The sequence below is a fragment of the Aristolochia californica genome, unplaced genomic scaffold (assembly GCF_029961685.1).
Source record: "Aristolochia californica isolate CCGP_79_NKW_82.1479 unplaced genomic scaffold, dmAriCali1.0.hap1 SCAF_7, whole genome shotgun sequence".
NCBI lineage: Eukaryota > Viridiplantae > Streptophyta > Magnoliopsida > Piperales > Aristolochiaceae > Aristolochia > Aristolochia californica.
Window position 1 is genome coordinate 31646409 of NW_027182268.1, and position 14537 is coordinate 31660945.

At 39.8% G+C, this 14537-nt stretch overlaps 1 protein-coding gene across 1 annotated transcript; it reads left to right on the forward strand.

Moving 5' to 3' along the window:
• The first annotated feature begins 2466 nt into the window (after positions 1-2466).
• On the forward strand, positions 2467-14313 carry LOC137937149 (membrane magnesium transporter). The gene is made up of 4 exons (XM_068782231.1): positions 2467-2728; positions 2898-2950; positions 3089-3189; positions 14031-14313. Exons 1-4 carry the CDS (start codon positions 2656-2658, stop codon positions 14110-14112), a joined length of 309 nt encoding a protein of 102 aa, XP_068638332.1. The 5' UTR covers positions 2467-2655; the 3' UTR covers positions 14113-14313.
• Positions 14314-14537: the final 224 nt, after the last annotated feature.

Sequence of the window (14537 nt, forward strand, 5' to 3'; positions counted from 1 at the left end):
AATCTCCTTCTCTCTCTTCCATTGTTTCACATTAGTGAGTTCAACTAAGGTCACAATGCAACGTTTACTATAAACCTGCTCAAAATTCATGGTCCAATAGTTCCCAACTATTGATTGATTCTTATAGAAGTTCGATGAGCCCATTGAATGCATTTACATTCAAGGAGCTTCTGAATTGCTTTACAAGGAGGTCTCCATCAGTGTCAGCATTGTTGCATGTCACAATGAAATGAGCAATATGTTGTTTTAAATTTTCATCATCGTTAAATTGTTGGAATTTTGATGGATGGTACTTAAGTCGTATTCTAAGTGTGTTGACTATAAGGCCTTATGCTTGAGATACTTTTCCCCTATCGACTAATGAACTACTTCTTATGGCATTAGTAATGATTGCATGAAGTTCCTCCACTATGAGTGTGTCTCCTTCCGTAAGTTGGACCCCATCAAATGTTGTTGGGTGATCTAAGACGGGATTGGTAGAGATGCTAGCAAAGACTTGGTGTTTTCCCACAATAAGAGATACTTCTTCCATATTTGTCGTAAAAAATTCCAACTTATTTGTCAACTGGACAATTTGGGCATCCCTTGTCAGGATTTGTTTGTCTCTCTCCTTCATTGCCACCTAAAGTTCTACAATTTATTCCTCTAGTATTTTTGTTGAATCATCATTATCGTAACCTTAACCAAAGGCGAGATAACTTCACATGGAGATGTGAGATTAGAGGCTGAAACTGGTGAAGGGACTTGGCTTTGTGTTTCGAAGTGTTTGATCATTACAGGCACAAAGGCCAAACTAAGGAATTGGGATGCTACTCTTGGTAGGGTAATCATTGGGTAAGATTTTTGGATGAGACTTTTGGTCTCATGCTTACATATGGAGGATTTGAGTTGAGATATAGTGATGACAAGGATTATTTGCTTGTTGTGACTCTGAAGAAAAAAAATGATCTAGCATTAGCGCTCAAACCATGTGAATTCTAAGACTTTTGTTGGCTTCTTGGGCTCTCTCACTCTTTCTTTAGCTTCTTGTTAAACCTCCCCCTACAAATGGGGGAGTGATATCTATTTATAGAGGGGTGAGGGTGGTTCAACTACCCCTTTATCTCCCAAAATTTTTCTTTACCTAGTCCTAATTTGGTAGGATGTTGACACATGGCAAGACTAGGTCCTCATTCTTTGAGATCATGACATATGGTAGAGCTAAGTCCTCCCCCCTAAGACCGTGGCACATGGTAGGACCAAGTTTACTTTCTGTAAGATCTTGACACGTGGCTAGACTAAGTCTCTAGCTATGTATCACTGATGTAGACCATGTTATGCCACGTGGAGCTTTTGTTGGCACCACGTATCACACATGTGCCAACTTCCTCGCTTGTGTGACACCTAGGTTGCATCTTCTTATACCTTGATTTTAGTGATGGGCTGGTACAATTTGCTTCATTTTGATCGTCAACCAGGATTTTAACTCATTAATCTATCAAATTTTGATTGAAATTCCAATATTAGCAATTGAGAATTAGTTGGACTATCCTTCCATACTTTGACTCTTGGGAGCTTTGAATTTTGACTATTAGTCAATTGGTGACCAAGTTCCTTCGATCTAGATGGTTAAAGGTTTTTAATTTTCAATTTCCATGTCTACATAATTGTCAAAGTAAGTGATCTTTGCAAAGTTGTGAACTCATCAAAAGTTTGGATAACTTGATGGTAGTTGATGAAAAAATCCTTCTTAAGGGTTTAGGTGCCTATACCTAGATGTTACTGGCCATAAATTCTAAGTATTGGTCTTATGATTAGACCTTTTGGGGTGTATTGTTGTAGATGTCGTTTAGCTTTTGACATAGTTAATTGAACTACGATGTACAAACACCTTGGGAATAGACGTAGCAATCCAAAATAGGGTTGTGAACCACTATAAAATATTTGTGTAGCATGATTACTTGGGTTATTGTTCATAGTAGTATTATTTTGATTTATAATTTAAAATAACAATTAAAATATGATAAACCTATTCGCTCCCCTCTTGGTTTATCTTAGTTGCTAATAACAACAAGAAGTTAAAATTAATAATCTCGTTGGATGTTAAAGCTCAAGTGTCGTGGATTTCCTAATAAAAGTTCGACATGAATCCTTGATTTTAAAAATCTCCTTGAAATTCTTGGATTTTTAGAAATTAAAATAATTTATCTAATCACACTAAGGGAGGAGGCACATCTATTGCACCTTTTGACCTAATTATCAACAAAAAATAAATATGGTGTGATCTAGTAAAGTAAAATCCAAAGTATATTAGGTTTCATTGTCAATTGATCTAATAAGATGTTATTAGACATCATAATTAAAAATACAAAATAAAAAAACCCAATCACAATCCGATGTGATGAGCGGTAAAACGGGTAAACGGATGAAGCTCGGATCCCACTACTCCCGTCCTATGAATCTATGAATAATGAAGTGCCTCGTGAGCATGCTTAGCCTTAATCGCTGTTGAGTAGGGGGGAACTGAACGCTTCCGGAGCCTGCAACAAGTGACGGCTCTTCCCCATCGAGGAGCCAACTCGTGAAGGTTTGCAGATCTACGCACATCGAGCGAACGGTAGCCAGGCGAAATCGGCATCGAAGTTCGTGCATTCGCAGAGACATCTTGACATCGCGATGAGAGCTTCTTTCCTCGTCGGCCTTTTCGGCTGTTTGTTTCTCGCTCACGCCGCTTATGCCACCATCCAATGTAATCTGTCCTTGTTGTCTATCTGCCAATGGATCTTACTTTTAATGCGATCTCGATTTTCTTTTATTGATGGAAATTAGGTTTAAAGTATTATTATCTCAGAGTAATTTATTTGTTTAATTCTTTTTTATGTTAATTCCTCTAATATCTGAGTGTTCGTTGTTTGCAGATAGAGGTGTGTTGAAGATCCTGGAGGAGGAGTTTTCGGGACCACCGATTAATGTGAGTGATAGTATACAGTTTTCTTGCTTTGATTGAAAAAAACTTAATTCTTAAAAAAGAAAAGTTATTTTCCTTTGCTTTTTCTAGGGTTCTTAGCTTTTATCTTGCGTTTGATTGTATCATGTTTAAATTTCACAGGTTGTTGTGGAACTACTAGTAGGTTTGGGGCTTTGTACATGGGCAGCTCTTACCGTGCCTGGGAATTTCCTCTCGATATTACCAGATTCTGAGGAGAACAGGTTAGTTGTTTCCTCCGCTGCTTTGTATTAGAGCCTGGATATGTGTAGCTGTCATCATTAATAACTTAGTTTAGGAAGATAATGAGCACGTGAAGGACGTGGGATGGTTCTTTGCTCTCCTGGGATTTGGGTTTACTCAATCTTGGTTGTTTCGAATTACTATTGGGAGCTGTGTCCAGGAAGGCATGTGCACTAAACACAATAATACAAGATCATACCTCTATGGCTCAGTCTTTGGACTAGTACATGCCTCAACACTCTTAAAGAGTGTTCTCAACTCTCTAGTGTGCCCGCAAATTCCATCCTCAGTCATTTCTCCATTTTATTTGTCGAGACCCAAAAGGTAGGTTATATTGACCTTTTTTTTACTGTTGGAATTTTATTTAAGCAAGTGATCTGAAAAGAGGTCACAGGCAGCTTACTAAAGCGTAAAAGTAACAGAAGAAAACAGAAAAGGAGACTGAGTAGGAATTTAAGAACTACATAACCAGTTGTAATACTTAATCATCCATAGCATGGGCATTGGTCATACTATTCGTTGATCCTAGTAAATGCTGTGAAGTTATATTCATCGCCAAAATAAGGTCTTGAATCTCTGAAATAATAGCCATTAGTTGCCCAGGCGTTCCAAACTTTTCTTGCACCAACTAATGACCATTGTTGGATCACCTCCAATATCAAGGGGGCCAGAAAAATCTATCTTTGAAAATCCTCAAACCAGAGAGCTAGAATTTAGGCTTTACTTCATTAGGATCAATGATGCCAAGTAGAACTGTTCAAAGAATGGATTTAATGGGAGAGATATCGGGAGATGGTGAGTGTGGATGTGAGCCTCTTGAGCTGAGTTCTTCAAATGATAGAGCTGAAGAGCTCCCAACTCATCAAGAAAACAAATTTATGAAAGGATTCGGTAGATAGCTTCCTTGATGGCTGCCTAGTGGAAGAGGTTTTATTGGAGAATATTCTTCATTTCTCTCTTGCCAAAGGCACCAATCGTACTTGCTTTAAAATTTTACTCATCAAGAAATGCATTGAACTTGAAAATCTTTGAAGCTGGCCAGGAATAAAAAATCAATACCTAATCTTTGGTTCATGGAGCCCCACATCTCACAAGAGAAGAGGTAATGAAGAAGAAGGTGATCAATAGATTCATTTTTCACACTACAGCATGCAGGGCTGGTTGGGGCTGCATAACATGCCTCTCAAGTTGGTCAATTCTTGAAAATATTGGCTGCAGAGGCACACAGATTGAGAGGAGCATTTCTTATGGAATCTCGAACTTCTAAACTAGTGGAGAAGAACAAGGATGCTTCCCTGGAAGATTGACCATGGTAGTATTGTAAGAAGCTGCTGTGAATTTTCCAGATGTACATCTGGGATCATGATGATGAGCTTATAGGCATTACATTGACTTGGAGTCCTTTCTGGTCACTCTCTCATCACATAGTAGGGTTATTGGTATACTAAAAGACTCATACTATATTTTCTGTTCTTAGAGTTTGTTGCTTTAACTTTCATTATTTTCATCCAGCGAGCCACTGCTCCTACTTGACCTCAGCTGTTATGGAAGATGCATATCGACGCTTTAAATGGCAGCTTTCCTCTCCTTTCATAGATCAGTCTGTTCTTCTGAATTACTCACAGATATAACATCACTTCTTTAAAAATAAAAAAATTTCTATGTCCTTATAATCCTTTTTATGTTTTTTCTATTTTTTGGTTCCAGTCAGTCAGTATTCCATTGTGGTGTAGTCTAGAAGGATGAATTTAAAAGTCCGACATTATTAATGCAGTAAAATATGCAGATTCAGTTATTGTGCCTAGAGAAGAATGAGATTTATTGCTAACAAATGCTTAAGGTGTTCCATACCTGCTTGAATCTGAATTTGTTTTTTGAAACTGAAAACTTGTATTTAGAATTCACTTTTCTCAACTTTTAGCTCAACTTGAGACCTGGAGTTCTTCACTTGATCTATTATCCTGATTCCATCATAGATGTTATTAGGTAATAGATGAATTACTGAACACTCTCATCCATTTAGGAGTGGGGAGAAGTAAGGATGTGCTAGACACAATATATACACAAACACAGAAGATCAAAATCTTATCATCATCTTATCATCCATGACTAGAATGGCTAGAGACTGAGAGTAAGTGGCAAGAGGCGAGAGAGGCAGTGAGAGGGACCAAGAGGGTTGCGGATTTCAGACAACTGAGAGGAAGCCACGAGAGTGAGGACGACCACCTGCAGCAGCAGTTGGACGATGTGGATAAGCTCGAGCTGCTTCCGGCAGAAAATATAGAGAAGGATTGGCAAACAGTAGTAAGGAGGAAGATGAAAGCAGATGGAAGAACAAAAGCCATGCCCGAGTCGAGAATTTCCAATACGAAAGACATTCTTACGATGGAAGAGACAGGGTAGCATGAAAGACAATGCATCAAAATATTTGTTATTAATGGAGAAAAAGGACCCCTTCATCAAAATCCGCTTGAAGATCAACACTCTTTTCCTCAAGCAGATGCAAGTAGCATTCCAGTTTCAAGGGAATAACTTCATAGCAAAGAAGTTTGGGCTGACGACTCTCAATTTTGTAATTTTTGTTTTCCATTATTGTAGGACAGAATGCAAAACAATCCACATCCAAGATTCTAAAGTTTTAGCCAAACTACATCCCCAAAACCACCTCCGATGGCTTCGGCTGGATCACTTCTTAGAAGTCTTCAAAGCCCTTGCCCCAAAAGAACCGAGACCAGAGCTTTCAATCACCACTCCAATTCCTGATCCCCTCAATCCACTCCATCAACAACAACATCCAACCTGGAATCCCAACAACTCCCATCTGGAAACCACCCAAAGTCACTCCCATCTCACCTTACCCACTGCCTGGCCTGACAATGGAAGAAGACACTTACCCATAGCTTGGAGCAATGATCAACTGGAGCCTAGGGAACCTTGAACAACTAAGTGACTGACTCTCCACCTTGGGGAAATTAAATTATACCCCACAAGTCTCCTTTCTAGGTAACAGCAGATGGCTCATCCGCCTAGCTGACCAAGAGGATTGTGACACACACTTGTCCACATGGAACTATTCCTCTTTAATCCCTTGGAAGTGTATCTCGAAGTGAACCTACATCTTTCAATTGGTCCTATGGTTGAAGATCTCAGGCCTTCCAATTGAGCTATTGTATGAGGACGTGTTCCAGAAGATAGCCGCAAATTTTGGTAAGCTGACCAAGTTCGACAAGAACACCCACATTAAGAGAACGTTCGATTTTGCTCATATGGAAATCATCCCACCTCTACACAGTATTAAAGAAACATGGATCAACCTCTCCTAGGGGAGTGAGATATACACAATCTTCATCTAATCAGAACACCAAAACACCAAGAAGAAACAAAAGACCTAGCAGAGAAGATGACCATGTGTTCACTTGGAACTGAGTGAGCCCAATCGCGCTAAACTCGCAAAGGAAGGAAGAGATTCATACCTCCCATCCCTGACTCACTGTAATGCAGAAGCAGTGACACAAGTATCCCCCCCCCCCCCCCCCCCCTAAAAATAAAAACACACAAATGAACCTACTGACATCACCATCAAAACCTGATTAGCCCTTACCCCCTCCCCCGCTCAGTTATCACTTTTCCCTACCCAATCACTTGTTCAACAGTCCCAAACCCCATGCCATCCACACATCACCACTCAGACCTCTTTAACCATCCACATATGACCCCATAATATCAATCCCATTGCAACCCCACATTATGGCGCTAATAATTATCTACAAACCCGGCAAAAGCCGTCTTATCATGAAAATACTGATAGAACAAAACCCCTTGGCAACAACTAGAACAACAACAACAACCCTCCTCAAAATACAACCCCACCTTCAGCCTTCTCAGCCTTCCTACTCACATATACCAGAAAAAAATAACATCAGCATCTTATAGACACCCACCTCAATCCAGCTGTTGTCACCACCACTCCCATTACTATCCTTGGTCACATTATGAAACACTCACCCTCAAGATACAAAGAATCCTCCACTGGAATTCCTACTTCTTCGAAAGAAGATGACTTCAGTAACCTGAAATTCGGATGGTAATCCAATGTTAATACTTATCACCAGGCCTTGCAAAACAGATGGTGATAATTTTGACTTGCAACTAGATGAAGGAACAAGCTGGCTGAGAAAAGGAACAGGAGTTGATGATAGTTCCCAAAGTCAGAAACGATCTTCAAAACAGAAAGCATGCTCTTTACTGGACTCAATTCAAAGCCAAAAAGATCATTCTGACAAGGAGACATGGACCTAGATGCTAGAATTTGCAGTGTTGTTATGATGATATGAACAAAGAAGTTGAAAAATAAGGCGTAGCGACAAACAAGAAAGGCAAGAAATGAAGATAGCCTCTTGGAACATGCGAGGAGTAGGAAATTCAAGGAAAAGAGCTTCTACAAGAGACCTGCTTGCAGCAAAGAAAATCCCAAGTAGTGATCTTATAGGAGACCAAAATTTGCTCTATGTCTGATTCATTAGTCAAATTTGTCCTATTTCCCAACCTGGCTGGTTTGCTCAAGACACTTGTGGAATAGTAGGGGGAATTGTAATAATTTATGATACTGCTATCCTGGAATCCATTTCTAGTGAAATCAGGGATTTCACAGTTTTAACAAATTCTAAGACAAAATTACTAGTACTGCATGGAGTCTAAGTGAGGTTTATTGTCTGAGCAGTTATAGACGCCAAGCTGAATTCTGTGATGAGTTGGGTTAAATGATGGATCATTGGAACGTCCCCTGGCTCGTCGCAGGATACTTCAATACCATTAGGTTCTGTAATGAGAACTCTCCATCAGCACCTCGCATAATCTTCTCTATATGTGGGTATAGTGACTTCATAGGAGCTTATGGCCTTAAGGAAATCCTAGCTTCAGGCAAAACTTTCATTGGAAGCAACTCTCAATGGAATTCCATCCTATCCAAATTGAACCGATTCATAAGCACTGACAACTAGCTTCAAATTACCCAGAAGCCTTGGCCCTAGGTGTTGGTAAAACAGTTTCATACTACTCGCCAATATTGCTCGACACAAAAGGACAAGCTCCTAGGGGCACGCGCCCTTTAGATTCGAAAACTCTTTGGTTAGAGAACAACTAGTGTTGCAAGCTGATGGAGTCTTGGTGGAGAGAAGGAAAGCCCAAGGGGCCGATCAGAGGCATCATGTCAATGAAGTTGAAGATCTTGAAGGAGAAGTGAAGCAATGGTTCACAGCCACTTGGGCTTAACTCTCCACCAAGAAGGATGCTTTGTAGGCACAAATCAACTCTCTTGATCTCCTTGAGTAGGTTGACCTCCCTCCCCTTTTGAGTTCTCTGATCACATTTTTGCATCCATCACTCACCAAAATTTAGTCAATCATGACAGGATTAAATGGAAACAACGCGCTAGATTTAGATGGTTGAAAGAAGAGGATGCAAATACCCCATTCTTCCAATCTGTTGCCTTTGCTCACTGCTGGTCTAACTGAATTAACTCCCTCCAAGTCAATGGGGAATTAAATTCTGATATAAAGACGACCATTAATAAAATTTTGAGCTTTTTCTCAAGTCTCTAAAAACACTAATCCCAATGGGGTTGGCTGGAAACGCTCTTTACCTCCAAGGAGCTTGAAGATGCCAGAAGACGCCACAATGATGCCATTGGACATGGTTCTTAGAGACGGCTTCAAAGGAGACTTTTATAAAGCAGCATGGTGCTTCATGACAGACGACATACATAACATGATGACCGACTCCTACAATGGAATAACCTTCAGAAACATTGGAGCATCCTTCATCTCCTTACTGCCCAAGAAAGAAAACCTTGAGAAGGTGTTATACTTTAGGTCAATTAGCTTAATTTCCAGTCATAAAATAATTTATCACACCTTGACTCAAAGGCTCAAGTCAGTGATTCTCAGCTAATCAGGAAGGAGCAATGTGCCTTCATGAATGGAAGAGTCATCCTAGATGCTGTTGTATGTATCCATGAGATTGCCGACAGTTTCAAGAAATGCTCGTGCCCCAGAATTATATTCAAATTGGATTTTGAGAAGGCATTTGACCTAGTATGTTGGCAATACCTAGATTCTTTAATGAGTTACATGGGATTTGGTTCAAAATGGATAAGCTAGATCCATAACTGTGTAGCATCAGCTTGTTATTCTATCCTTATAAATTGGAGTGCCTATGGTTATTTCAAAGGATCCGGAGGCATTAGGCAAGGGGACCCTCTCTAGCCCTTCCTCTTATAAATTGGAGTGCCTATGATTAACAGGCTTATTCTGATTGGCGAATGACCTAGATTAGCTCAATCAGTTGTTTCCAGATGGCACATTGGGCACTCCTACTGTTCAGTAGGCAAGCAATACCATTATATTCGGTGAAGGATCAAAGGACCAGGTCCTCCGCATCAAAGCTTTCCTCCATATTTCTGAGCTGGTTTTAGGGCAAAAGATAAATTGGCAAAACTCTTCCATATATGGGTTTAACCTCTCACCAGTGCAACTAGATACCTAGCTTCCTGGTTTGGCTGCTTCTCAGCTTCTACTCCAGGCACATCTCTGGGACTTCCCTTCTTCACTGGCAAGATTGAAAGGACCTTTTGGAACCCAGTAATAGAGAGGCTCCACAATTGTCTCTCGACATGGAAAGGCAAGATGATTTTGAAGGCCAAGCGATTAATTCTCATCCAATCTTGTTTGTCTGGTAACCCCGCTTACTTCCTATCATTTCTTGCACAGCAAGTGTTGTCAAAGACATTGGAAAAATTATGACAAACTTCCTATGGAAAGGTTCGTCAGAAAGCTTAAAGCATTGCCTAGGAAAGTGGGCAGATGTCCGCAAACCAAAACAAAAAGGAGTATTGAGCATTAGAAGAATTAGGGAGGCCAACAGGGCTCTTCTTACTGAATGGTGTTAGCGGCTCAATCCATATGCCATGGGTTCCTTAGATAAGAGAAAATTAGGAGAGTTGAACAAGCTTAGGCACCTGGGAGGACCTGTAAATCGTCTCTCGCCACCTGGTGGTACATCTTCAAGGATTTCAGCCAATTCTCTTCTAACATTAGCATCTTTGTTGGGAATGGGAATGGCATCCATTTTTGGGTGTCACTTGGCTGCTCAAATTCTCCTCTCAAGCTCCATTTCCTGCGCTTATTCAACCTGGTCCGAAGACCAGACCATCCAGCGCTCTTGTCTAATTTGCTTGGAGTGGTTCTGTCCATGAAGCCAATTGGGGTTCTCATTTCAGGCACCATCTAAATGATCTTGAGGCAGGTGAATTCAGGAACCTCCTGTCAATCCATCCCTCTCAGGTGACAGACTTATTTGGCTCCCCTCAGCTGATGGTGCTTTCTCCTTTGCCTCCTGTTACCCATAGCACAACAGCTTCAGCTTGGACTTCCCCTCCTCCTCCTCCTCCCCCCCCCACCCACCCACACACACACACACACCACACACACACATACTCCCAAAGATTAAATTCTTTATTTGGAGTGCTCTCCAATGGAAGATTCATACAAGAGATGGTTTAATTCAAAGAGGCTCATCTATTCCTTCTTTTTATTTCCTCCATTGTGGCCAAGCATAGTCAATTGTCCATCTCTTCCTTCATTAACGATTCTCTTGTCAAACCTAGAGATTCTTCTTCAGCCGGTTTTAGATTTCGTTGTGCCTCCTGAGCTCCTTCCTGAGTCTGATCTCCCTCGGTGCAGGTCTGCATCTCCATTTGCATGGAAAGACTATGCTGAAAGCTTGTATAACATTCGTTGTCTGGAGTATTTGGAGTGAGCATGATTAGAGATTCTTTCAGCAATCCTCCTCTTCTTGGTCAATGGTTGCTGAAAATACGTCAACCGAAATCATATCCTAGTTGAAGTCCTTAGAGCTTTTTGAAGAAGTTAGTGAAGGCCCTCTTCGCTGCTATTGGTGTCTGGTTTTCCATCTTTCCTCTCCTTCTTGCACTCCAATTATTGATGGGAAGTCTCCTGCCCTTAACAATATTAAGCTCAACTTTGACAGCTCTTCGTTGGTCAATCCCGATCCTTCGGGGATGGGTAGAGTATTTAGAAATTCTGATGGCATGGTGCTAGCCTCATTCTCGGGCTCCATCGGCATTTCTGACTCCACTTCTTTTTTTTTTTTTTTTGGTTGAAATGATGCTGAATTTGATTAAATCAAGAACTCAAAAGAGCAAAATTACAGGGGGGGAAACCTTCCCAAACAATGAGAGATTGCCGGTAGGTTCCGAATTTAGCCAATTTATCAGCCAAGGAATTGGCTGATCTAGGAATGAGATTCCATGTACAATGAATTGTGGACACAATGTCCACTTCTATCGAATTGCATGGTCTCAAGCAGTGGTTATTAATCTTTTGTGGTCGGTTTCAAGGTCCTCTCCACCTAGGAAACTCCAATGTTATCACATGGTGTTTTGAGTAGAAGGATCCCCTTGGCGTCACGGAAATTTATTTTATGCAAGTCCTAGATTTAGCAAACAATATTGTCTTTAATTGAATTCATGTCCATGCTTCAGCTACTAGCAAAGCTGATATTTTTGTTAAGGAGGGGTTTACTCTCCAATTATCATTTTTAGAGATTCCCCTCCCTATTGGTCTCCTTGTTAGTTTCCTTATCTTTGGGTTTAATTAAATGCGCTTTTCTTAAAAAAGAAAAAAAAATCATATCGTCCATAGGCCACATCAAGATTTCCCTATTCTCAGTTTCACAGGCCGCCAAAGTTTGACAGGAGTCTAGTGTAACCAATCTCAATAATTACAATGTCTCACCAGGGTATGGAATGTGATGCATTTGTGTGTGTCAAAATAAGGCAGGCCCTCTAAAAACTCTTTTGTGAATGAAAACGAAGAAAAGCAAAATCTTCTCTATTTGAAGGTTTGCAATGATGCCAGCGCAGAACTCATTGTCTATGACTAATAAAAGTCATAAAAAACGTGACATGCAAAATTTGCTGACTATAAAAAAGTGAAAACTTCGTAAGTGCAGCTTTGTACTCTAAATTACAATCTCAATGAAAGAATTTGCTGGTGTCGAAGTACATGAGAAATAGGGGAAATTTCCAAATACAACTTTTAAGTTGTTCTTGCCTAATTCCAAATACAGACACAAGATTGTTGTACTTCTAGCCATGATTTTTTATTTGACATTTTGTTGACAAACACAGCCATTTTTACAGTGTTCTAATAGAGTTTATTTATAGACATGTAAAATTACCTTCTAATCTTTTGTTTTACATTTATGTTAAAAAGAGGGGTCCAATTTGGCGAAATGAGAGAAAGATGGACCTGCACATCTTTCTTCTTTCACTGGAAGCAGAAGGTGTTGGCCCACCTCCCATTTGCTCAAGCAACAAGAAGGAAGGGAGTTCCCACAACCTTTGCAAACTGAGAGATGTGAGGGGTGGAGAGGAAGGGAGAGGTGGACATCACCCCATCTCTCTCTCTTTCAGAAGGAATAATGTAGCCAGGTGTGAGGAGCTATGGATGAGCTAGAGGTTGAGGGTACCAATATATCATGCATAGGAAGCAATTAAGGATGCTATACAAGGTAACATTGAAAGCAGCTCATAAAACCTGACTTGGGCTTGGCTCAGTTCAGGTTTTTCCTTTTTTGGGCTTTGGCATTTATAGCTAGACTTTTCTGCTCAAGGAGCATGTGGGAAAGAGTTTGAGAAGCTAATAAGGAGCTTCTGCAAGTCAATGGATGCAAAGTGGCTGATTAGTCACTTCTTCTAGAAGTCTCAAATTTGTAACTTAGCATGTACTCGAGGTGCATGTTGAGAGAAGTTTGAGAAGTAAACAAGAAGCTTTTGCAAGTAAATGGACGCAAAGAGGCTGATTAGAACTCTCAAGTTAGTAACTTATCTCAACCTGCACTGACATGTGGATGCATACACATCTACCTTTCTCATTTATGGTTGTTTTGCTTTAACAAAGAGTATTTGTGTGTCTTAGAGGGAATCTTTCATTTATCATCTTATGTCAAAGCTTTCTTAGTTTCTGAGTTTGGAATTCATTGAAAATCTTATCAGAGACCTTAATGCAAATCACAGTGAACAAAGCTCTCATTAGTGTGCAAAAGGAAATTAGAATGCCGTTCTTCTCCATGGCATTCTAATTCAAGTGCAAACTGAAATAGGATTCTGTTCTTCTCCTTATGTTGGATGTAAACCCCAATACAAGTTATTTTCTTGAAGATCTCACTTAACCAGGGGGAGTGGATCCACTGTTCCCTTCCACCACTTTTATGTTTTAATTGTAAATTTATTAAGGAAATTAAGTAAAAAAGCACAACTGTACATCTTGACTTTAAAGCTTCAATCGTGTTTAGGATATTTGGCTTTTTTGAATAAAAATAGAATTTTATTACGGAGGAAGCCCCAAATGACAATAGGGAGAACAAGCTAAGCAAAATTGGCCGTACTCTACAGTTGTGCCAAAAGTAAGGCCATAAAAACGAAAGACTTAATTCCTTAGAAAGATCAGCTAACATGTGACATTTATGTGCTTTATGGCACATGGCACCTAATTGCTTTAAGATGTTACTTAGATGTAGGAGCAAGTTTTGTATTCATGGTTGAACCCCAATCACACCATTTTTGGAGACATTTTCTGAATTGTAGGACAGAGATTTGTTTGATGATGAGTAGTAATCACATAGCATATGGACACTTGTAAAATATCTTCTCATGCAGTCTGGAAAAATTGTTTCAAATGGATGTAGGAAAAAATGCAAAGATGTACATCTGATGGTATTCTATGGCAATCTGACAATGCAGGTTAGTTTCATTACCAGCCAATCTGGACTTCATGATCTTCAACCACCGGGGTAGAGCTTTCCCTTCTAAAATTGACTCTTAAGTTGACTTCATAAGCATCAGGCATGTTACACTTGTGGGTTAGAAGCACAGAGATTCAAATTAGATCTTGTGGCATGAAGTTTTATTTTTCATAGTAGTAAATGTTTTGTACAACTATAGGACTCCAAGAAGTGGATTTAGTTTCAAAGCTTACAATTTAAGGGCTAAAATCTTATCAATAACAGAATGATTTTATGAGCTACATTTTTTTAGCATTATCTTCAAGCATTCAGTAAAATGTAACTGCTTTTCTTCGTACCTTTTTGTTTTTTTTCCTTTCTCTTAGGGTCAGTTTGGAACCCCCTTGGAAAAGAAAAGAAAAGAAAATAGTGGGGTTATCAGATTATATTCTAATAACAGGGTTGATCTCTTTCAATCATAGTAAAAGGATATATGGGATAATTATTTTTTTAAATGGTTCTCGGT